Source organism: Dendropsophus ebraccatus, chromosome 11 (assembly GCF_027789765.1).
Source record: "Dendropsophus ebraccatus isolate aDenEbr1 chromosome 11, aDenEbr1.pat, whole genome shotgun sequence".
Taxonomy (NCBI): Eukaryota; Metazoa; Chordata; class Amphibia; order Anura; family Hylidae; genus Dendropsophus; species Dendropsophus ebraccatus.
Genome location: NC_091464.1, coordinates 65802157 through 65828126, shown reverse-complemented (window position 1 = coordinate 65828126; position 25970 = coordinate 65802157). Strand labels below are relative to the sequence as shown.

The 25970-nt window shown below is 38.7% G+C and overlaps 1 protein-coding gene across 3 annotated transcripts in view; it reads left to right on the top strand.

Moving 5' to 3' along the window:
• Positions 1 to 25970, top strand: part of CADM2 (cell adhesion molecule 2) — a 1249250-nt gene that overhangs the window by 1166195 nt on the left and 57085 nt on the right. For 2 of the 3 annotated variants that reach the window (XM_069944426.1, XM_069944425.1), the window contains one exon: positions 3708 to 3812. The exons of the other annotated variant lie outside the window; for it this stretch is intronic. In XM_069944426.1, coding sequence (XP_069800527.1) covers positions 3708 to 3812 — 105 coding nt within the window. The remainder of the gene's footprint in view (positions 1 to 3707; positions 3813 to 25970) is intronic. 3 annotated transcript variants of the gene reach the window in all.

The following is a 25970-nucleotide window of genomic DNA, read 5'->3' as shown; positions in this document are numbered from 1 at the left end:
AGATCCCTGCGCTGTACACTCTATGGGCAGACAAATTTGCAGCAGGATGGACATCCCGCTGTCAGTATGTCAGCAGCCCGCTCCATTAACCCCCCCACCACCATAGCGTATTCTTCACCTGCTCCCCGCTCCGGCTTGCTTCGGGGCTCCCGACGTCTTCACGTCCCACTAAGCCAATCAGTGAGCTGCAGCGGGGCAGCGCACTGATTGGCCGAGCGGGACGTGCTGGGAGCCCCCAAAGCAAGCCAGAGAAGGGACCAAGTGATGTATACGCTCCGGAGGTGGGGGGGTTAATGGGGCGGGCTGCTGGCATACACACAGCGGGATGTGCAGGGCATAGTGAAAAAATCCGCTGCGGATCCGTTACGTGTGAATGCACCTTAATTAGGCTGGGTTCACACTATGTATATTTCAGGCTGTATTTGGTCCTCATGTCAGGTCCTCATAGCAACCAAAACCAGGAGTGGATTGAAAACCCAGAAAGGATCTGTTCACACAATGTTGAAATTGATTGGATGGCCGCCATATAACAGTAAATAACGGCCATTATTTCAATATAACAGCCGTTGTTTTAAAATAACAGCAAATATTTGCCATTAAATGACGGCCATCCACTCAATTACAACATTATGTGAACATAGCCTTTCTGTGTTTTTAATCCACTCCTGGTTTTGGTTGCTATACAGCCTCAAACATACAGCCTCAAATATACGTAGTGTGAACCCAGAAAGGAGTAATCTGGCGAAAAATTATTTTCTTTAAAACAACTGGTGCTAGAAAGTGCCAGAGATTTGTAATTTACTTCTATAAAAAAATCTCCAGTCTTCCAGTACTTCTCAGCTGCTGTATGTCCTGCAGGAAGTGGTGTATTCTCTTCAGTCTGACAGAGCGCTCTCTGCTGCCACCTCTGTCCATGTCAGGAACTGTCCAGAGCAGTAACAAATCTCAATAGAAAACCTTTCCTGCTTTGCACAGTCCCTGTCACGGACAGAGGTGGCAGCAGAGAGCACCATTTCAGACTAGAAAAATACACTATTCCTGTAGGGCATTTAGAAGCTGAAATGGAACCGAAGACAATATTTTTAAATAAAAGTAATTTACTTGTCTGTATAACTTTCTGGCAACTCTTGATTTGAAAATAAATAAATTAACTTTTTTTTTTTTTTTTGCTGCAGTACCCCTTTAAGTAGCATTTTTTTGTGGAAAAATCAATAAAAAGAAGTAATCAACTTGGAAACTTGCGCAAAATATATTGAACTTTTTCTACATGGCATCGATAAAATCGTCCATATATTTTAATGGAAAAGAATTATTGTCAGAATTTAATTCCGTAACTTTTTACATAAGATATTCCTGCTCCTGACAACTCATGTCCCCTTTTAATGATAGTGACATCAAAAAATAATGATGTGATTTTAGAGTGGTCAGTAATAGCCTAAACTAGTCATACCGCAGACTCTAAAGTACAATTTCTGTTCTAATAAGTATCAAGGCAGTTTATTTCCAGCAGAGAGCTCGATGGGAAACGTAAATAATAGAAACGGCGAGACAAAAAACATGTTGACCGAATACGTGATTATGACCGCAGTAGATTTTACTCTTTAGTATTCATGCTATGCTTCTGTTTGAGAAATTTCAGAATTGTTTTCTGATAAACCTTTCCTTGGTCTAGTGTTCATTCCAAGTAATATGCATAGAAGTACAGCCAGCAAATGATTCCATATAAGATGCATTATATACTGGTTACAGTCGGAAATCTCTTTGATTATTTAGTCATCTGTTATTCTATGGGATAGGTGTTAAAGTAAGACCCCTGGAGCCCCTACTAGTTATTAGTATGAAACCCACAACATGCTGCAATTCATGCCACAAATATAGATAGATAGATAAATAGATAGATAGATAGATAGATAGATAGATAGATAGATAGATAGATAGATAGATAGATAGATAGATTCATATTGGGATATACTGACCAAGAAGAAAAGGTAAGGATGGACACATCCATTTACAGCACATATGTCCAAGCATTTCGTAGACCCCCAATACCCAACAAAATTCAATTCAATATGTTTGGGTTATTGTTTTACATTATTATTATTATTATTATTATTATTATTATTAGTAGTAGTAGTAGTAGTAGTAGTAGTAGTAGTAGTAGTATTTTTTTTGTGTATGGAATGGACTGTGCTTTTCTGTATAAAGGAAACCAGTTAATGACATATACCATGTGATAAGCATTTTTTCATAACATGGGAGCCTATGGAAGCCCCTTAGTAGGGTTCTTTAAACTTGTATTTGCAGTGTGTCTGTCTCAATAGAAACCTGTTAAACAAAAAACTGTTAAAAAACTGTTAAAAAAAAAAGTTGTATAAAAGAAGCTCAACCAGATGAGACTCAATGTTTTATGGCTTCCCATATGTGGCAAAAGGTTCTGTTAAATTGTTGGTTGGTCCAAAACAGTTTAAAAGCACATATAAAAGGAGAGAAATGCGGAAGCTTAAAATAGGTTTTCTGCTAATCATGTTGTATCTGAGCTGTGATTTCTGACTAGTCTCTAAGAATTTTTTCCTATCAAACGTAAGTGATAGTTTACAGCTGATTTTTATTTTTTACTTTATACAGTATGTGATGAAGTGATGAGAATCGCTGTGATGTTATTTTTATAATTGCTTAGCCAAAATTATTTTAAAAATTTCAGTTTTGCAGTTCTTCGATAGGTTTGCTGTATTAGTACCTCAAAAACTCGGTATGCAGCCATGTGGTGGGATGCTTCATTTTTTACTTTCAGTGCGTCTATCCTGGTCATGTGATGGACACTGGTGATGGTGATTAGCTAAAAATTAGCTTACACAAAGCAGGAAGCGGAGTAATGAAAACAGTGCTGACGGTTTTCACTTGAAAGAAAGCATAAAAGACAATAGAAAGGTGTATATATATATATATATATATATATATATATATATATATATATATATATATATAATATATATATATATTTTTTTTTTACCAATATATACCCCTTTCATTACACATATTTTAGGTTTAAAGTGACTTACTTGTATACTGAGTAATTTGCTACTTCTAACATACTGTATAGCAGTCAATAATACACCTTTTCAGACATCTCCCAGAGGCTCAGTGGTCTTTATGGTTGCTGTTTACCATTGACTTGCATTATAGGTACAGAATGCCTGCAGAGCTCAGTATGTAAAACACAAAGTTATTTGTGTCTTAGTTTTCATTGATATAGACCAGAGGAAAGCACTGCAGGTGAAATAATGGTTTTAACCTGTGATTTCCATCTTTAGAGCATGTCATTATTTGCTTGTTTGTCTCCCACTTCTACCCAGCATGTTGTTTTATCCACATTTGACCTCCATTGCACAATCCATTGTACATGGCATGGATGAAAGCTTGGTTCTTGTCAATTAAAATCACTCTCCATAGCTTCAGCTGATTTTTTTTTCTTTGCATTACTCAGTATTGAAGTATAAAATATTTTATATAACTTTATAATGAAATTCAATACGAAACGAGAGTGATTTAATATAAAAAATGACCAAGTGTCTAGATCATGCTTTGCTCTAAGCATGTCTATGTTAACGTGTGTCTACATTACCCAGCTTAACCATTGTTATGATTTTTGTATGCTATGATTTTGTCTTTATGTTTCATGTCTCTTTTTATGTTTTCCCATTGACCAGAAACTTTATTTACAACCACAATCATCCCCCTTTTCACCACTGCAACAGTCAAAACCTCTGTTACCATAACACCCCGTTCAACCTCATCCGTCCCTGGCACCAAAGGTATGTTTGATCTACCATACACCTTGTGCACTAGTCTGCTGCCAATGTCAATGGCTGAGATGAGATAATTGTAACGTTCGGGTTTGAAGAAGTTTAAAATTGGAATGGATTGGATTATTACCTTAAAGAACCCTAGACATGGGTGTATAAAGCCACATTTTTATGTATGACAGATACAATTACTTGCCTTACCAGAAGTTGCAGCCATCAGACCAGGACAGTACAGCAAAAATCTGGCTGTACTATGCCTGTGTGAAAAGAGCACTATGAGAATTTTTGTGAACATTATGACCTACGTATGTCCAAAATTAGGGTTATAAGTAGGAACACTTTTCAAAATTTTCTGCAGTTTGTGGAATTGAATCTGAAAATTAAAGAAAAGTCCTCCTGCTGGATCCACTTCGGGCACACGCCAAAAAACAAACAAACAAACAAAAACACTACAGTGACAGTGTAAAAAAAATAAAAATAAATAAAGACTGACACCAGTTTTAGAATCAGAAAAAAATCTCTCATAAAGTGAAGAAAGTAATTTTTCTGGATCAACACTATAATAGAATTAGTTATATTAGATGGACGTATGCCCTTTTCAGCCTTACTACTTAACTGAATATATAGTATACTTCATGCAGCTGTTGCCATTGTCAGCTTCTTTTCCCTCCCACCATGCTAACAGTGGAACCACTGGCTCTTGAACTTTCAACTGTAACTGAAAAAGCAACTGATAATTAATTGTAAAATAAGAAGCAGGTTATGGTAATTGTATCCATAGATATTGTGCAGCTTATATTTGTAACTGGATCTTTCTCACAGTACTCCCAGTAGCTTATAACAAACTAGACTAGTGCATCGTGGTCATACACATACTATATATGTACTTAATACCTGTCACTAAAAATGTTGACTTGTCACATGGGCTTCAAAAGTTTTAATTGGTTGGGGTCTCAGCTAATCAAGTGAACAAGCAGGGAGGCAGGTGTGGTAGTCCACTAAGTTTTCCCTTTTACAACCATCTCTTACCAGTGGCCTCATAGATTCATTATAGAGCCAAAAAGTGAAATGCACTACTGAACCCTTTTTTTGCAGCTCTTTCTTCTCATAAGTCGGGGTCCCTGACCAATTAAACCTTTTCACAAATCTCTGAGAGGTGTAAAAGGTTTTTATTTAATGCCAACTTAAACAAGGACCCAATGGCTCTTGCTGAACCAACACATAAGTATGAATTTCTAACTATAAATGTATCAACAAGATGATAAAAAAAGTTTCAATGTAGCATGTCTGCAATTTTAAAATGGGGGCATCAAGAGAAGTTGAAGTCCTAGCTAAAATCAAACTAATCAAATTTAAGGTAAAGGTTGACACCACTATATGTTGATGTTCATACTAATAGCAAAACCGAGATGAGTAGGTTTTAGTCACAGACATGCAATGATGAAGTGTTTGCAAGACATTTTACAACCAGTGTAATGAGCTTTTAACATGAAACTTTTAACATGAAATCCTTCCCTTACTGTGGACTGAAGTCGATCACTACATGGCTCATTTGGGAGGATTTACTGCCGAAAGTTCAGTACACTTCACTGTATAAGGGAATGTGCACACTATAGAATCCCAACGGAACACCCCTTGCGGATTCCGCACCTAGCACCTGCTCGCGAACTCTGGTGGCTGCGCGGATCTACGCTGCTATCATAGGCCTTATTCTATGCCAGATTCCACTGTCTGCCCGAAGAATGAGGGTATGTGCACACTACGGTATCCCGATGGAACACCTGTCGCAGATTCCACAGCTCGCACCCACTCACGGACTCTGGCGGCTGTGCTCATCTTGCCAGATTCCACTGTCTACCCAAAGAATGAACCTGCTTATTCTTCGAGCGGACAGCGGAATCTGGCAAACCTTACAATGAAGCTTATGGGAGCAGGGGAGGTGCACGTGGCTGCCAGAGTCCGTGAGTGGGTGCGAGCTGTGGAATCCGCAATGGGTGTTCCATTGGGATTCCGTAGTATGCACATTGCCTAAACGGGTTCATTCTTTGGGCTGATGGCGGAATCTAGTAAACCATAGAATAATGCTTATGGTAGCAGCGGAGATGCGCACAGCCGCCTGAGTCCGCGAGTGGGTGCAACCTGCAAAATCTACAACGGGTGTTCCGACAGGATTCCATAGTGTGCACATACCCTAAGAAACACCTAGCGGACACTTTCTATCATGGTGCATAAGTGATTAAAACTTTTTTTTGTTATGTTATAACCTGAATATTTGTAGGAAATTTACTACAGTAATAACATCAACATATGTAATGTGTATATTGATTTCAGTGTCTCCTATGTAGAGCTGTCAGCTGTTTGGAGAGGAGAGCCAAAACTGCTGACAGATTCCCTTCAAACCATTTTAATCAGACAAGCTACAAATAGATATGGACGAATCAGTGAAAAATCAACAGCATTTCATCCAAGGAAAATTTTTGGTCTGTAAAACATTAAAAAAGGAAAGATTATACAATCACTCATCTCTTTAACATCACTTCCATTACATCTGGTGGGTTACCAATTTCATAGAAGTTGAACTTCAATTGCAGTATGAAACTTTGTGCTTCAGTTCTTTGCTAATTTCAAGAGTTCTCTTTGCCGTTATTGAATGGACTTCTCTATTGTTGAGGGGTGAGAAGCTGAGAACGTGTCCTGTCATTGTATCGGTCTAGACCAGGGATGGGGGACTGTTAGCCCTCCATCTGTTGCAAAACTATATTTCCAATAATGCCTGGACAGCCAATGATCCCCTATCCTGGTGTAGACAATCATTTGAGGGCTAAATACGGCATTATACATCTGACTTAAAATCTAAGCTGAATAAAGTTAAGGTTACATGGTGACATTGCAGTAACATTGCCAGAGATCACTGTGTCCCATTAATGTAGGGGAATAGGGTCACAAGTGGCCACAATGGTCTCATTATATTGATCCACTGTAGATTTCTTGCAACTTAAAAGTAGTGGCCACTTGTTGATCTGAACATGATCCGATTCATTTACACTAGTTGCCCTTAATGTTTGACTGTCATTCATCTTATTTTTTTTGCAGAAATCAACAGTACAAGAACTCTGTAATAGGTTTTTATTAGGCACAAAAGACTCTTTCTGTACTCAAAAGTCTGTTTTATTACCCCCTCCCTCACTTCTTATATGTGCATTATCAGGCAAAGATGTATTCTTTACAGAGGAGGAAAGTGAAGAAGGATTTGCTGAGTCCATTATAACCTATGGAGGGGGAAGGAGCATGAGGGGGAAGAGTGAGTAGGAAGAGGAGACAAGTGGCCCAGCCATCTGGAGACTGTCTAGGTGCATAAAATGCAGGATGCAAAGGCCAAAGAAATCATTGCTTGCATCTGGGAGCTTGTTGAGTGTAGATTTCTGGATGTAGTGTTTTGCAGGGCTGCCTTTTCTCCTCTTCGTCCTCACTCACCCCCCTCGGCCACTTCCCTGTTTATAGAGCATAATGGACACAGAAATCGTGCTTCCTCCGAAGTAAGGGAGGAGGCTGGAAAACAGCTTTTTAAATACAGAAGAAAATTCTTTTGCTTAATAAAACCTATTACAGTTTGTTAAAATCGCTTGAACTTATCATACTCATCAATTTCTGAAAAGTTACATTTAAATGACAGTTACACTTTAACCCTTGAGCACAACATGGCGAACTTTGGTGGCCAACCCATCTCATAGCTAAAGTTGCTGTGTAGCTCTATCCCAGTGTGTGAACAGGACCAATCATGACCGACCTACTCTTGACTGTAAACAGAGCTCTTTCCATTCATTAACAGCAAACAGAAGCATTAACAGTGGTGAAGATCTGACGCACAGTATAATAGAGTTGCATAATTTTTCAGTATTTAACAATTGAGCTTTATTTATATAAGGCCGCACAGCCCCTTTAATTATATATAAGGACAAGGCTATGATGATAGATTTCAGAAATGTTCAGTGACCTGTAAAGTTTGACTTTGCTTAACATGAAAATCACATAGTAACCGTAAAAATTGGACTGCATTCAGTTGTGTATTCAAAGCAATTCTCTCATCTCAGCGAATGCTAATGTATTAATGATTTACCAACCTGCTAATTTACAAAATGGAATATATTTTTCATTGCATGCTCCCATTGAGACAAATGAATGCGATTGACACGTTTTCACCTGTAATAGCAAAAGAAAGTGTTTTCCCAAATGTCTGTGGAATAAAAGCCGAGCGGATAAATGTGAAGATATTTTGCATATTATTGTAACAATCCTTACAGTGTATGGAATTACAGACTAAAATGTTTTGTATATGTGATGTGACAGAGCATATATTAGTTTATTACTATGCATTTCAATGTATTCGAAAGGAAGGCGGAATCTCTTGAATACTCACCTGCCCAATAAAGTTCTGCAAAACAGTCAGAGCTATAATAAAAGTCTAAAATTACAATGTTGCTTTTCATTACAGGCGTGTTAGGTACTTGCTGAAACTTGTTTAATGCAGTTTTTTTGTTGTTTTTTTAAGCTAAAGCTAGAAATGGGTCGAAGAAGTATAAGCGTCTCTTTTATATTTCTCATCTTCTTTGAATCCACTTTTTGCTTTGACTAAGGAAACTGCATGAGAATCTGATGATAAAACAAAAAAATATAAAAATAATAATTGCTGTGTGTGAATCCAATGTAATAAAGTTTAATTGCCATACAGCTGATAGAATCATTCATTCATTAAAAATTAAAGGGGAATTCTAGGAAAAATTTATTTTTCCTCTGAACCCCCTGCTTATCTCCGTATCGCGCTCCACTGGCTCTGTTCTGAATAGAGCTGTGGGTGCAGCCTGTGATCGGCAGCCTGTTGTACTTGGCTCTTTCTTTTGGCCACATAGGAATCAATAGAGATGCGGGTCACAGGCTGCACCCACGGCTCTATTCAGAACAGAGTCAACAGGGTGTGATAACGAGATTGGTGGGGGGTACAGAGGTCGGACCCCCCGAGATCTCCTCCCCCCCCCCCCCAAAAAAAAAAAAGATATACGAATCACCAATGTACACTTATTACAGGAAATGCTTCTAAAGTGCTTTTTTCCCTGCACTTACTACTGCATCAAGGCTTCACTTCCTAGATAACATGGTGATGTCACTTCCTGGATAAAATGGTGAGGTCACGACCCGAATCCCAGAGCTGTGTGGGCTGTGGCTACTGGAGAGGATGATGGCAGAGAGACACTGAGGGACACAAGGCACTGGCGAGACACTGAGAATCCCTCTGCCATCATCCTCTCCAGCAGCCAGAGCCCGTATAGCTCTGGGAGTCGGGTCGTGACATCACCATTTTATCCCATTCTGGGTAGAGAAAGAGCAAACCGGCACAACCAACTCTGCAAGCCTCTGTGATATGACGGGCAATACGGCAAAAGACGGGGTGCTCTTCCTGAATGAGTGCAGTGCAAGCATCAATATTAATGTTCAAAAGAAGAAGGCAAAAGGAGGCACTCACCGTATAAAAATCTTTCTTTATTTAGTCATCTTCATAAAATCAGGTCAGAGTGTGTAGCAGACGGCGGGGACGCCGCTCAGCAGCTGAAAGTGTGACAGCTGTTTCCCGCGCGCATGCGCGATTCTTCAGAAGAATCGCGCATGCGCGCGGGAAACAGCTGTCACACTTTCAGCTGCTGAGCGGCGTCCCCGCCGTCTGCTACACACTCTGACCTGATTTTATGAAGATGACTAAATAAAGAAAGATTTTTAAACGGTGAGTGCCTCCTTTTGCCTTCTTCTTTTGAACACCATTTTATCCCATGTTATTCAGGAAGTGACATCACCATGTTATTCAGGAAGTGACACCACCATGTTATCCAGGAAGTGACATAACCATGTTATCCAGGAAGTGAAGCCTTGATGCTGTAGTAAGTGCAGGGAAAAAAAGCACTTTATAAGCATTTACCATAATACGTGTATATTGGTGATTTGTATACCTTTTTGGGGGCAATACAATACTTTAATAAAAAAAATTACACTAATTAAATTACACTATCCCATGAATATATACAAAGGACAGCTAAAACCTCCCTTAATATGGCTACCGTAAGTTTACACATGGCAGAATTGTTTCAGAAATTTCTACAAATATCCCATTTATCTGCATGGGGCATCCAGATCCAGATACACATGCTGCACAAACAATGTAATGCATAAGTATGGAATGGACTAAAAGAAAACAAAAACTATTTATATATATATATATATATATATATATATATATATATATATATATATATATATATATATTACAGACATTTTTGTTTTACAATTTGAATAGCATTAACATTGCAGCTCACTCAGAAAAGATTCTCCAGAGCTGTTATTTTAGAAAGAAGTAAAAGTATTTACTAAAACAGACATGACAAGAGTCCTGACAGGTCCGCTACAGGTAATTTTATAAGGGTATGAGGATGGCTTCAAAACACAAGTTTAGTCAGTTCACCTAATGTGGCTCTGAAACTAGCTATAAATATACTAAATCTGGAAAGTAGCATAAATCTGATTTCTTTTATATGGCTCAGTCCATTTAAAACTTCTAAAATGCATTTACCTCCACTGCCATCTTAGTAAATCCCATTGGCATGCCTGATTTTGTGATTTTTTTGCTCAAAGTAAAGGAAACTTATCTTAGGGAAGGCAGAGATCATCTGCACGAAAGACCCAGCTGGAGGTCCATCTTTTCTGGCTCAGCATCATAAACTGTTTCATCCTATGGCTCCATTCCATTTCTGGTTTAGATAGAAGATTGTGGATGCTGTAAAAATAGGTCTGTGCTCCGGTGTATAGGGTGATGGGTCTACGGGGCAACAACAGGGGATGTGCAATTTTTCAGAGCTTTGAAGACTATATTATTATTATTATTAGTTTTGCCATTATACACTTAATACATCATTATTTTTGTATCATTGTAATTTAGGTTGTATTTCAGAAAGGGGTGGGAATTCATTTTAAACAGCTGCCAGATATGTATACAAATTTGTAAATTGCCTCTGCTATTAAAAGAAAGGGGGGGAAATCAGCCCTTTAGCTGCTGTATGCTCCACAGGAAAAGTGGTGTTTTATTTTTAGTCTGACACTGCTCTCTGCTGCCACCTCTGTCCATGTCAGGAACTGTTGACAAACCGCTTTGTTCTACTGCTCTAGACATTTCCTGACATGGACAGAGGTGGCAGCAGGGAGCATCTTATCAGACTGGAATAAACTACACCAACTTTTTCAGAGCCATATTAAAGATAATAAGTATTAGAAGGCAGAAGTAATTTAAAAATTAGTAAAAATTTCCGTCTTGAGTGCATCACATAGACCTTATTGTTCTCTCCCTATTGGAACAGCATGTCACCTACTGTTTAGCCTTTATCTGGTGTGATATCAGGCAGGAGCTGTCAAGTGTAACAGGGATACCATACATGACATCAGAAGAGAGTCTCTTGTGTGGAAAGAGAGGCTTGTCGTTTAGGAGACAGAGAATCCACAGACCATGTAGCTGTCATCGGGTCTCTGGCCTCATCTATCTTGTGCCACCTGCTGCGGGGATGCTGGCCATGACATCAGAGGGAAGCCTAGTGTGTGGGTGGAACGGCTCATTGCCTTGGAGACCCAAAAGACAGAGTCCACAGCTCAGGTTCTGTGCAGATGGCTTCAGTAGCAGTACGGTCCCGTCTGATGGCTTCTGTTAATTTTATGGCCCTACTCCTTTCCCCTACCCTTCCCTTTTCTAACCTTTATGCATAACGGCGCTCTATGCCTCTTTCTATGATCTACTGCACACTGCTCTTTTTCCCCTCTTTTTCCTAACGGTCATATGACAGGTGTGAGGCCAGAGACCCGATCACAGCTACGGAGCTGCGCTTTAGTCTATGGCTTCTGGGTCTCACAGGGAACGTTCCCGCCTGTTGTTGCAACTCTTTGTGTTGACAGCTTGACAATATCTATGTGTAATTGCCTGAAGGGAGCGCTGGGATCAAAAGACTTCAGCTGTCTTCTACTTCCAGGACAACCCCTTCAAGGCCATATTAGATGGCCTGAGCTGCTTAGTAAACTAGCCTTGATCTCTCTGAGCAGTACTTATTGAGCTTAGTTCATGCAGCGTTTTGCTTCAACCAGCCGTCAGCCATAAATCCTCTATTACACAGGATAAATTTGTCAGAGTGGTCTTTCCTTATGCATCAGCTGATCGCTGTCCGTATTACACAAGGCAATACCTGCCTGTTTTGGCCAATGATCAGCCCTTGTGAAAGGATCTTTAGTAGAAAAGTGTCCCCCCCCCCCTAACTTTAGGAAAGTACGAAATAAGATATCAATCTTAAAGGATACATCCCCATACATATTATGCAGATCAGTGGAGACCAATTGCAGAGACCACCACTGGTTCCAAGAACAAAGGTAAAATGCACTATGGATGAAGCAGAGTGCCCTGCATGTGTGCTACCATAGCAAAACATTGCCAATCTCAGCTGTAGGTGGAGGAAAATTGGAATACCCCTTTAATAAATGTGGCCTATAGAGTAAGCCCTTTACATTGTTGCAATGGTAATCAAATGGGAAGAGGGTGTATTATGGAGATACAATATTCCTCCTTGTTTTATTTTGACAAAACATTTAGTGTTATGAAGAAAACAAAATATAACGATGCATAAACCTTAATTAGGATATTTCCCCATAGTATAAAACTCATGGAAACTGATATCATTTGTCTTGGATGTTTCAAAAGCGATTTTGGTAAATCCCAAGTCTGATTTGGATGATATTTTTAATCAAATTTAAAGCAACAAGGATCTCAAGGATATTATGATTAGATGAAGGCCAGCTGGTAAGTCCTTCTTTCTGTGCCTTATTATGGGGTAAAATTTTATCATATGGATTTTGTCCATTCTATAGAAAAAAATAAATAGGAATTTTCAAAGATAAGTGGGATTTTATACAGATGTAATTAGGAAATGAACGTTTACTCATTAATAGAAAAACACTAATTAGTCTCTTTACGATAGATTACCATAAGAAGTTTAGCTTTCATTTAAGGAAATATCGACACAAGCGTCATCATTTTTTACAGCAGTTCTTAGCATATCTCCTTCTCCACGGTGTAATAGTGATAATATTTCTGAAGTGTGATATGAATTCCATAATTTTTATACAGGGTTCACCTTTTTTTTCTTCTGCAGTGTATTTTGCAGCATATTTTTTTAACTTTAGGGAAAATACACAGTGTGAACACATCTTTACCATTTGGTTATTTTCACACACTGACTTTTTTTGGCAGTATCATATGGCTATCTTAACATGGGATTTTTTTCCTGTCAATTTTTTCCCCTTAAAATGACTTCCCTCATTTTGAGTATCAAATTACATCTGTCATTTTGTGCTTTGGGCGCCTTTCATTAAATTGCTGCTTATTGGTACATTATTGTAGTTAAGTCCCTTTTGGGTGTCCATTCTTTTTTGAAAGTCCATTCAATTTAGTAGTAAAGGCAATAACAAGGAAAGGGGGGGGGTATTTGTGTGACAACAACTGACAGGTCCTTGTGTGAACTGACAGGTCCTTCTGCAGATGAAATTCATTGAATTCCGTCCGCAAATAATGAACCTGTCAGTTGTTTGTGGTGCCGCATGGGAAGCGGCCGGAGCATATACGATGATGTGTGTACGCTCCGGCCGGGATCCCATAGCAAACAATGCTCTGTTCCACCCTGCAAATCTACAGCTGTAGTTCTGCGGCGAGAACTACGGCCATAGATTTACGTAGTGTGCACATAGCCTAGAACGGTAAAAATAAAAAAATTAAGAAAAAACCTGCAGTGTTGTCAACTTTTACTGTCAGTCTTAAAAAACGCAGCATTTTTTAGTTTGTCACTTTTCATCCAGTGATTTATTTTTATTCATTGATCCGTTAGGTATACAGATTTTTTTTTTAACCTTTTCTGGACTATGTTCACACTATGTGATTTTTTTTGGCCGTCATGTTTATGATCATTATAGACGGCATTATTGGCAAAATATCTTTTTTAATAGTCTATGGCAATGACTTCCAAAAAAATCACGTGGTGTGAGCATAGCCTTATTGTCATCACATTAAAACCATCTGTGAACAGGAAAAAAGTATGGCCAATTCCCTATAGACTTCAACAGGGTGCATTATTACATAAGAAAAAAAATAGGGATATATTTTCAAAGCTTTTTAATGCATGTGAACCTAGCCTTAGAGGTACACTCTCTAAGGCTATGTTCACACTATGTAAAACTATGGCCGTTGTTGCCGATGGCAACAACATCCGTACTTTTACCGCGGTGGAACAATGCCTTACTTTCAAGGGGATCCCGGCCGGAGCGTACACAAGTCGCCGCAAATAACTGACATGTCAGTTTTCTGTGACCGGAATCCAGTGAATTACGGTCGCAGAAAGACCTGTCAGTTCACTCAATGAAGCGAGCGGCTTCGGCCGCTTGCTTCACTGTGTGCTATGGTAAGCTCTGATGCGGGAGCGCGGATGCGCCCGCATCAGAGCTCCACGGACGTGCAGAGACTGGCCGGTCTCTTACGTTGTGTGAACATAGCCTAATACAGTATATGAAGATTGTGACCACCCTAAAATAATTTCTATAATTTTAGAGCATATAAAACATGTCATTTTTTTTTCTTTTAATGTTCTTATAATTGCCCTACAGACTCTTTAATCAACCCACAGTCTTTCTACAAGAACTTCAAGTGCTTAGCAGTTTGTTTTCTATGAATGTTACGCAGGGTAAACCCATGGAGTTAGAAATTCCTTGCAGCGTTAAATATATTATTTAAATGCACCAGTGACTAATAAAAAACTAGTAACTTATAGAGGCTTTTAATATTTATTTGCAATACACACATAAAAACCAAATGAGTAATGTGAGAGTGTAAAATTGATAACACAAATTTTGAACTTCAAATATTAAAAGATTTATTCGAACCATTAAAAATGCATCAATTAGCTGTGCTAACAAAATGAGTCCAAAAGCCGCGACAACTAGGCTGAATGATTCACTTTAGACGCAGAACTCAGACATGCCAAATGGCTTAGTCCTCCTCACTTACTGGCCAAAAAACATGGCACTCTTGGATTTGGTTGTACAGCCCCAGGTTAGTATTATTGTAACATATGTAAAAGTTTAAATAATCTAACAAATTATTCTTGGTCTCAGAAGGGTAAATGAAAATTTTATTTGAATTCAGAATCATAATTAAAAATGCTTAACTGTTTTTAAAAAATTAAAAAAAAAAACAACATTATTATTATTATTTTAAAACTAGATTTTTATGAAAAACTACAAAACTGAAAATATATTCAAGGGATTAATGTCTGAGACTCGGGGTTGGTTTTAGGGTTATACATTAAAGATTTATATTAAAGCATCATTTAATCTGTTCTAGCATTCGAAAGATTTTGGAGATTCTTGGAGGGATGTATAGTGCTGATTTTACTTTCTCAAAAGAAAAGAAAAAAATATATCAATGCAAACAGATAAGCCATGTTCACGTGCATGGGTGATTCCCTATTTACTAGAAAATCTGCCTTAAGACATACATTACTTTTTATATGAACTTTCAGTTTAATGCACGTAACAGATGATTGATCCGAACATCCCAAACTGACATTCATTCTGGACAAAAAATTTGGTTAATTACCGAACCAAACTTTCTTAAAAGTTTGAAACTACAATAGTTTGTAAAGATGGCAGACGCACATTGTAAATTATATAACATAACATAAAAAGTGGGTGCAAGGGATTTTCCATAATCCTTTGCAGTTGGCCAATGGGCAGCAAGCCACCCCCCGCGACATTACACTTCCTCCTTTAGTATATATGCAGGAGCGATCAGTGAACTGAGCACACGCATATTGTAAAGAAAAAGATAGGTAGAGGCAGAGAGTTGTCCCGCTCCTGCTTTTTTTTTTTACTAGGCCCAACCCATGCTAACTGTGCAGTGACCGCTAAAGTGGAACAGCGGCTGCTTCTGCTGCTCAGATTAAAGGCCAGGATAACTCCTGGATCAACACAGGGTATAGCAAACCTGTTGTAGTAAAGTACTTGCATCCCCCCACTCATGCCATTTCAGTTCACAGCTAGTAGGAGAGAAAGGAGAAGAGGGGAGTCTAGAGACATTGGATAGCTTAGGACAGGAAACATACCAGACACTTTAATGTCTTGTCCACCCCCCTCCCCAGCCCCCTTTCCTGTGATTACCCAGGGCACCAATGTATGTGTGTACTGGGATAGGATGACTGTTTTTAACCTACTTAAAGAGTATGACCTACATTAGGTATGCAGGATAGGTATATGGTGGCCCCTTAGAATGAACTCACTTGGGGTGGGGCTGTATGTAACACCAGATGGTGAAGTAGCTGATGTGTCTTGAAAAGGGCAAAGAGGGGGTCGTAAAACTTGGCATGGGGAAGGGGGGGATATTTTGATTTTGCCTTAGCTTTACTACCCCTCTTTTTATCGTATACCAATGTAAGCACCAATGTATAGTGTCCAGGAACAGGCCAATCAACCAAAAAAAAAATAAAATTAAATATATATATATATATATATATATATATATATATATATATATATATGTAGTAATAAACAATATTCCTAAAAGAAATTGGAAACTCACCATTAAAATGTATATTTGATGAATAATATGTACTGTATATCCCTAAATTTGTTGTGTTCCTTATAGGAGAAATTGCCACAATTCTATATTCCCTCTCCATGGCAACATAGAACAAGTCACCTTGTTTTATAAGACTGTTTTCAAGTGAATATTCTATATTTCTCAGATTTCTCTTCTTTTGGTCATTTATCTGTTGTGGTGGTTAGGGCATTTTGGCATCTGTAGACAGATTGATGTGACTAGACAGGCTTTCTATCATTCACAAAGCCTCAAAAACTGTCTGGCAGGTCAATTGAAAAATGAAAGAGTTTTCCAAAATAGTTAAACACAGTTTTTGCAGCAGTCAGTGCTGTTTATGGAGTTTAACATTCAGCTTCAGTTCATTTTCTTTGTGTTATGATATAGGCCATGTTTCACAGCTGACTTCATGTATGACTCTATGTACAGTGATCTGAAGTATACCATTCCGAGCTACAGTATGTCAAAAACAACCAAGTCTCAGGCGTTAATCCCTTGAATATATTTTTTAGTTCTGTAGTTTTTCATACGGAAAATATTGATGTTGATTTTTCCTAAATACAGTTAAGCATTTTTTTTATGATTCTGAATTCAAATAAAAATTTCGAAGAAGGAGGCTAAAATGGGTGAAAATTACACTTAAGAGCAGTAATAATCTTCCAAATCGGGCAGATGCGCCTGATTATTGCTCTGTGTAAGTGAGAGAACGATCAGCTGATTATCTGCTGAAAGGGCTGATCGTTTCTTGAAGTCCAGACCTAAAATCATCGGCCACTGACCGCGCATTGGCACGAGTAATAGCGAGGCATGTTTGACAGCTGATTGTAGTATAAAATAATAAAGTATTTACTTACCTTACCACGTTCCCCCGTGTCTTCAGGCTTTCCCTGGTCTCTTCCACTGCAGCTCTGCCTTCTGTTCTGGTCTCTGCACAGACAGATTGCTCAGCCAATCACTGGCTGAGACGGGACCGCGAGTGAGTATCCCATCAGTGCAGAGACCTGAACAGAAGGCAAAGCTGCAGCTGCAGAGACCAGGGAAAGCCTGAGGACACCAGGGAACGTGGTAAGGCAAGTAAATACTTTATTATTTTACACTAAGGGCAAGGGCTGCACGGACATCACTAACAATTTCCATGCAGCCCTTTCTGCCCAATAGTTGACCCATGTAATTGCTCAGTGTAATTCCCCATGTAATTGTTCAGTAAATGGGTGTCAAACTAGTAGATCGATGCTCATTTACACTTTATGGTCTGGCTGTGTGAAAGGACCCTTTGTATTAGTCCAGAGCTTTTTCTTTTTTTGTGGGATAACTCCTTTAAAGGGGTATTCCACATAACATAACTTTTGATATGTTGCTGCCCATGGTTAGACTAACAATTCCTTCCATTATCCATTATTAACTATTCAGTCTCCTTCCCCAGTTCTCAGCTGAAGACAAAAAAATCTGTATATGGAGCTTTTCTCTCTCTCCCCCTCCCCCCTCTCTTGTGAGACAGATGACGTAAACATGTTCCTGGCCAAATGTATCTGCAACATTGTAGCTTCTTTGTAATGCTGAGACAAATAATCACAGTGAGTTCATCAGCAACTTAACCTCAGATTAACCCTTCCAGCATTACAAAGAAGCTACAATGTTGCAGATAAAGCCTGCCAGGGACTTGTTTTCATCAGCCGTCTCAGAAGGGAGGGGGAGGAGGGGGAGGCAGAGAGGCTGACACACAGATTTTTGTATTTTCAGCAGAAAGAAGCAGCCGAGAACTGGGGGAAGGAGACTGAATAGATAACAACAAGTATGGAAGGAATTGTTAGTCTCACCATGGGCAGTAACATATCAAAAGTTGTGTGATTAGTATTCCCCTTTAAATATAAGAACAATTTCTCTGCCTAATGGTGCGTTTACACGAAACGATAATTGGCCCGATCGTATTTTTTTTCATAACGATCAGCGTTTATGGGACGGAAAAAATTTTTGCGATCGTTTTGCAAACGCTTAAGCCTATCTCACACATTGGTTAAATCGGCGAACGACTGTTCACACGGAACGATTTGTGAATTTTTTGCGAACGACGAACAACGATTTGATAACATGTTGAAAGATCAAAATGAGCGATGTATCATTCGTCGTTTGATCATTCGCTGCGTTTACACGTGCGATTATCGTTCGAATTTGATCGTTATTGCGCAAATTTGCACGATAATCGTTACGTGTAAACGCACCATTAGAAAGCACTTCAGAGCACTGTCCGCCAAGTGTTAACAGCTTATATGTAACACAAACTAAATAATCTTCCATATTATAAATACATGAGCTGTTTGCATTAATTATAGAAAACTTGGACTGAAATAATCTAACCCTATTAATATTTAAGTCCGCAGTGATGAACACATTGGCTACAGAAAATATTTATTGTTCCTTTGTTGGACCTAAGTGAAAATCCAGATCGAATGTATTAAGTGTATTACCAGAATAAATCTCTTCTATGAATGGGACATGGTAAGGACAGGGAAAGCGATTTTCAATTGTATATGGAAGAAGTCAGCTCAATGCATAATGCAATACATTACTGCTCTGTATGCTACAGTTTACTATACAATGAGCACATATGGTAAAGGAATATTAGGCTTTAATTAAAGAGGTTTATTTTTAGAGAGTCAAAAAGTTATTCATATATATATGTATGTAGCGTTGATCCCTTTAAGAGCAGGTGCTATTCAATAGTAAGACTGCAGAGAATTCAGGTTTCTCATTGTTGCCTTTTATAGTAGGCTACTCTGTATTCTGTCTATGTAACGACAGGCACAGAGTACATATTATTGTATATAATTACTGTACTAAAGTGTATACTAAAAAGCCTAAGGCAGAAGTACAGTTACAGTATATATAATCTTTTATGTTTTTTTTATTTAATATGTATAAAATTGTTCTTTATACTGATACTAACTATATATCTTAAGTTTGCTTAGCGAGGCCATTTAGTTAGTTGACAATGTTTATCCTCAGTGTATCTAGTGTATCTTGTGTATCTAACCTTGAACAAGCTTTAATATAATATATAGACAGTTCTTTCCACTTGCAGACTGTCTGTTTTTAGCTTCATGGATTACAAGTTAAAAAAAAAAAAAAAAAAGTTACCTAACCTTGGTTATCTAAATTTTGTATACATAAGAAACAGATACAGAAGTATTGACGGACAGTTTTTTACACTTAAAAAGCTTCATTTACAGTACATGCTAATCACAAATAGACTATGTTCACACAAAGGGATTTTGAGGCTGTCATTGCCGATGGCAGTCAAAAAGACAGCGGTTATTTGCCATTGGCGGCCGTCTATAATGATCATGATCAAACAACGGACATCCTTCTGACAGCCTTCAGCAATGACGTTTGCAAAATCCTGTTGTGTGAACATAACCATAGACACACATCACATATACATCTCCTGACAGAGAGTCAGGTGGGGAAGAGCTGGTAATCACACACCATACAGGATAAGTTACGTTTATAAATTCAGCACATCACAACACATCAGGACTTCACTAAGCATTAGGAAAATACTCTAAGAGGGACAAGTAAGCATTAAAGAGTATGTTTTCCTAGACGTCTTTATATGTGCATGTGGCAGATGTAGTAAGTTGTCACTCAGAACCACCACTAAAGCCATTATTAGGCTATGTTCACACAACGTCAAAAATAGATAAAATGTGGACGCTTTTGCAATTTAAAATAAAGTCCGTTTTTACTGCAATTTAACTGACTGCAATGGCAATGCATTGAAGTCAATGGAAAGACGGACGTCCAATGTGCACAGTGTATTGAATAACGGACGTTTTTACCGCGAACATGATCATTATTTTCAGACGTCATTTGGAAACAGCGGACGTTTTTTATTCGTTTTTCACTCTAAGTTTTTCTTTTGTCACCGTTCTTTCTCCGTTTTTACTATTAAATCCAATCATGCTTCCTTCTCTTTCATGGTTTTAAGAAGTATGACGTTTTTAGATCTGTCGTTTTGAGATGCTATTGAATTAAATAAAGCACTAACATAGTTAAAGGCAAACACCTATAAAGCAGATAACTGAAAAGAAAAACTGTAATGGTATAAACATTTTCTGTTAGGGTCCTTGACTCGTAGACACCGACATCTATGTAGAGGGCTCATGGTTTCTTATAGTGCCAACTTGAAGCTAGAAAGACTCAGGATGTCAGGACGTCGGGGAAACTGTCATTTATATTAAGTGTCTTGTGAATGATTCGGACTTGACAAGTGCTGTATGCCAAGAAGTTATGTATAACAGAAGACGGCTACAGGCATCTTCACACGACACCTTTGAATGTAAAGTGAAAAATTGTTTTATAAATGTCGTCACGTACATTGTTTGTTTTAAATTTACAATTCATTGTATATATTCTATAATAAGGATTATGGGTTTGCCGGTTTCTGACAGGTTTCTGACATAGGAGAAATTAGGTATTAGGCTATGTTGACACAATGTTAAAAATAGAGAAAAGACGGTCGCTTATGCAATTTAAAATAACGTCCGTTTTTGCCACAATTTAACTGACTGCAATGGCAATGTATTGAAGTCAAAACAAAGATGGACGTCCAATGCACACAATGTATTGAATAATGGACATTATTGCCACGGACGTCAAAATAATGTTCATGTTCATTATTTTCTGACATCTTTTGCAAACAGTGACGTTATTTATTAGTTGTTCACACACAGTTTTTCTTTTGTCACTGTTCTTTCTCCATTTTTACTATTAAATTCAATGGACATTTAAATTAAGCTGCATCCAAAGGACAATTAGTAACCCAAACTAGAATAATGTACTAACAGCCATCATTGCACTAAGGGGAGGCCAACCTGCTAAATGATGTCCGTTATTTTAGACTCAAAATAACGGACATAATTTTAAATGGAGCTGAAAAAATGTGTGAACATAGCCTTACAATGTTCCACTTTAACATAATAGGCGGTCTACAGAACAAATGTTGGCATAGTTCTCCAGAATAAGGTCCTCCTTTTTCTCTAATCTGGCTGTATAGACTGAGAATCTGAGAATTCCCTAGCATGGTATTGAAAATAGTTTTTCTAGACCTTGACAGGTCCTGCAAGAAAGTTGTGAATTCTCCCAGTCTGACACAGTGCTTTCTGCTGCCTCTTCTGCTAGTAAATGGAACTGTCAAGAGCAGGAGAGGTATTCTATGGGGATGAGCTACTGCTCTGAACAGTTCCTGACACGGACAGAGGTGGCAGCAGAGAGCACCATGTCAGCCTGGAAAGAAAACACTAATTCCTGCAGGGCATGCAGGAGCTGATAAGTACTGGAAGATTTGAGATTTAAGAAATTTAGATTTGAGAAATAAATTGCAAACTTATGTAATTGTCTGAAACCGGTCCATAAAAAAAAAAAAAGTTTGATTTTCCGGGATACCCCTTTACAGTAATGAGTAAAAACTTGTCCTCCAGCAATGTCTAATTTTTGGATTGCATCGGCCTAGAATCTTTATAACCCTCTTTGATTGATTGTGAGTCAAAACGGGCCCCATCAAATTGATCACAAGAGATGGTCTCTCCATATAGGCTACTGTATATTAGTAATCAGTCAAATCCGGCAGGCAGCCAGGGAGTGAAAGTCACGGCTACATGCGTTACCTGGTTTTAATTCATAAGCACAACAGTCCTCAGGCCTGAGACAGGAAGCCTGATGCATTCCAAAATCATGTCTGGATGGCATATGCAAATGACTAACATTTTAAAATGTAACAATCACCTTGCCCATGCGGCAGGATATGATTTTAAAATGCAAACAGATCAGTAGTCTGTTGTTATTGTGACTGGTCTGCGGAACTCCTCGAAACTCCATAGACTGCATTGTAAGTGTTGTATAATGCAGTCTATGGAGCTTCCGCCAGTTCCGTAAACCAGTCACGTTAGGAGCTTTTGTTAAGTGTATCCTGCTGCGTGAGCAAGATGATAGTTACACTTTAGGCTATGTTCACACAGCACAAGTTCCGTAGTAATCATGGCCGTTGTTGCAACGGCTGTGATTAGTATGGAACTTACAGTACGTTGTGCTGGAGGCTGAGGGAGTCGCAGCAGGAGTGTATACACATAGTATACACTCCGGCCGGGATCCCTGTTGGGGCCGTGAGAAACTGAGATGTCAATTGAGATATTCATTGAATAGCGGCCGCAGAAAACCCTGTCAGTTCACACAATGGAGTGTGCGGCTCTGGCCGCACGCTCCATTGTGTGAAGTGGGGAATTCAGCGGCGCTAAAGATCATCCGGCTGGTACTGCAGTACTGGCCAGCATGATCTTTTCTGAGACTGGCCATTCCATGACCCGGCCAGGTCACAGAAAGGCCGATCTCTTACAAAGTGTGAACATAGCCTAAGCTTGCGCTAGTGTGAATGTGTTTTTTGGTATTTGAATAAAGATAATTGTATTTATTTATTGTTTTATTTATTTATTTAGTTTTATTTTGAGAATACTTTCCTAGAGGTTGGTCCACCTCACCATAGACAGTGTTACAGCCTACCCTAATGATATACCATTGCATTTCAAGATACATATACCTTTTAAGAATTATTTATATAAAATATCCATTGAAGCAAACTTTACAGGTAGCACTTAATCAGCTGATAACAAGAAAAAACTCACTGATGCTTCAAAAGCTTTCCCTCTGTAAGCCTTCTATGCTTGTTATTCATAGTGAAAAAGACTAATGTAGCTGTAAATCAGTCTTTGGGGGATGACGGCTCCTATATTATATAGTCAACATATGTGATGACTCATTATTTTTAACTGTGGGTGATAGTTCACAGATGGTAGCAAGGTATCAGCAGAAAAATCTAAAAGTTTGTCGGTAAAAAATCATTTATGAACTTAAAATAAATAGTTTTACTAGAATTATTAATGCACTGGGGATTTTCCACCTCTACTACTGAAATATCTTCCTTCTATGATTAAGAAGCACTGTAAGTATAAAGACTCGCCAAGCTGTTACAGTGTGGAAAGTCTGGGCTCTTGCTGCTGGAATGAAATATTGGCAATTGATAATTTGTGATGCCAGAGGGAGAAATGTTTTGAAGAGTAGATGGAAAATTCAGTTATAAGGGTAAAAGTTATGTAAGGTCAGAGGGTAAACTAGTTCAGGCTTTTTATGAAGAAGAATAATATAGTATGTATAATTATTTTCTTCAATGTTTTTAGTATTTGAAAAAGGAACAAATGAAATATGAAAATAAATAATAGAAGCATGAATAACAGTAATTTCAGCTTCTTATATTGACACAATTACGGCCAATAATTGTCCCGTGTAATAGAAGGCAAAGATCAGCCGACATGAACGATGTCAGCTGATCGTTGCTGTCATTTGTCTTTCAACATGTTGAAAGACAAACGACAATGTTAGCAGCGATCTGCTGCTGTCAATCCATTGAACAGAAGCGGCGGCAGCAGACCGCTGCTATCCTCTATGGGCTGCCCGGACGATCGGCTCCCTGAGATCAGCGATCTGTTTTTCTTATGACCTAGTGTAATAGGGGCTTTAGCATAAGCCAACACTTAATTACTTTATAAAAACTAAATGTTAGTGTGTAGAGTCACAAAAACCACTCCAATGCCTCTTAAAGGGGTAGTTCAGCAAAAATAAATATTTCAAATCAACTGGGGCTATGTGTATACACTCCATCCGGGATTCCATAGAAGGCAGCACTACGTAAGCTATGTAGTAACCACGGCCGTTGTTGCAAATAGGCAAAGAAGAAGTTTAGAAATTGCCCTCCTGTATAGTAAGAGGTACATTTTACAAGGTATTATATAAATAGTGATGCCAAACCAGTACAATATATCAATATTCTCATTGGAAGAGTAAAACACACTACTAGGCACGACCCCTGCTGTGTCTTGGGATTGCAGCAGGTCTTGGAAGTGAGACCAGTTGTGATCAATAACTTTTTTTGTCAGCAGACATGTCAAACATTTGAGCACATGTCAATAACACTTTAACAAAGGGTAGGAGAAGCTCTTGTGGTGCCCATGTGAAAGGTTTTAAAATGTGTCTCCCTAACCTTAGTCCCAGAAGATCAGCCTGACAGCTGTCAAATTGAGTTTTTTTTTCCAGTTGAAAGTTATAACCACTAAAAATTCTTTACTGTGCACACCAATTATGGCCACCTACCTAGTCAGCTGTCGGTTACCGCTCTTTCATGAGCAACAGAAAAAAAAGACCACTCACCTTGGTATTGTGAGCTGCCCCAAAGCAGTTAAATATATTAGATAGCATTTGTTTACAGTTAAAAGCCAAGTTTTATTATACATCTATTAAAACTTTGGAAAAACTTTGGAGTAGACAACATGAAGAAGACAATTCACATACAGAGATTGAGATGGTTGACCATGTGTGTATATGAATTGCCTACTACTAGAATTTCCGGGCAAAATCAACGTTTTCAAAAGTAAGAGATGGGGGGGGGGGGGGTTCCACCTCTGTAACCCCCACCTATCTCCGTATCTGCCCCCTGCTTGTATGTTATGAATAGAGCTGTGGGTACGGCCTAATTTCTCATGTTCAGAATGTACATAAAGGTGATATCTCAGACCTGTGCTTTATGGGCCTTATTCAGATTAAGCACTCACCAAAAGGAGGAGACCGTGGACTTAAACTATTACAAAAAGAGACTGAATTAATATTAAAGTCAGATGCTTTGGGCCCATTAGGTCTAAATGATAGATCGGGCATACACGGTACCTGTTGGTAATAATAATATGTTCTATTTATTGCCAGTTGACGTTGCATTGTGTAAATATGATCTTTTGTATGACTATCTTTTTAATGTTCACGGGGTATCTATGTTTTTAATATGCAATTTATGGTGACGCTGTGTTCAGTATATAAGGGTATGTGTCAGGATGGTATCTTTGCGGAGCATTATGTGTCCCTCTGCTCATGCTGTGCGGTCGAGAAGGCGCTGATATTCTCTTTATTCTGTTCTGTGTTTTGTTTTGCTGTGTCTGAACACTGGTTTATTTGCTCTCTTTGGGAGACACACCCGACTTCACCTGCTGAGTTCTGTCTGGCCATGTCAGGGTTAATCTGTGTTCTGGTTCTGCTGTGACTGACAGGTCTTCCTGCCAGTGGATCTGTTTTGTTCTCAGCTGTCTGTGCTTGGAGATCAGAGGGATGGTCCAATTACGTTCTGGACCAGAGCCCTGGTCTCCTATATAACAAACATCAGTCTGTGCACTTATTGCTGGTTATTGACTTAGTCTCTGCCTGCTTGTATCTTCTGTGTATTTGCTATTCCTGATCTTTGCCTTATTCCTTGACTTCCCTTGCTTGCCGCCTGCCCTTGACCATATTGCCTGGACTTTGACTACGTTTATTGGATTGTGATTTTGTACTTTTGCTGCCCGATTGTTGTAACCCGGACTGTTGAC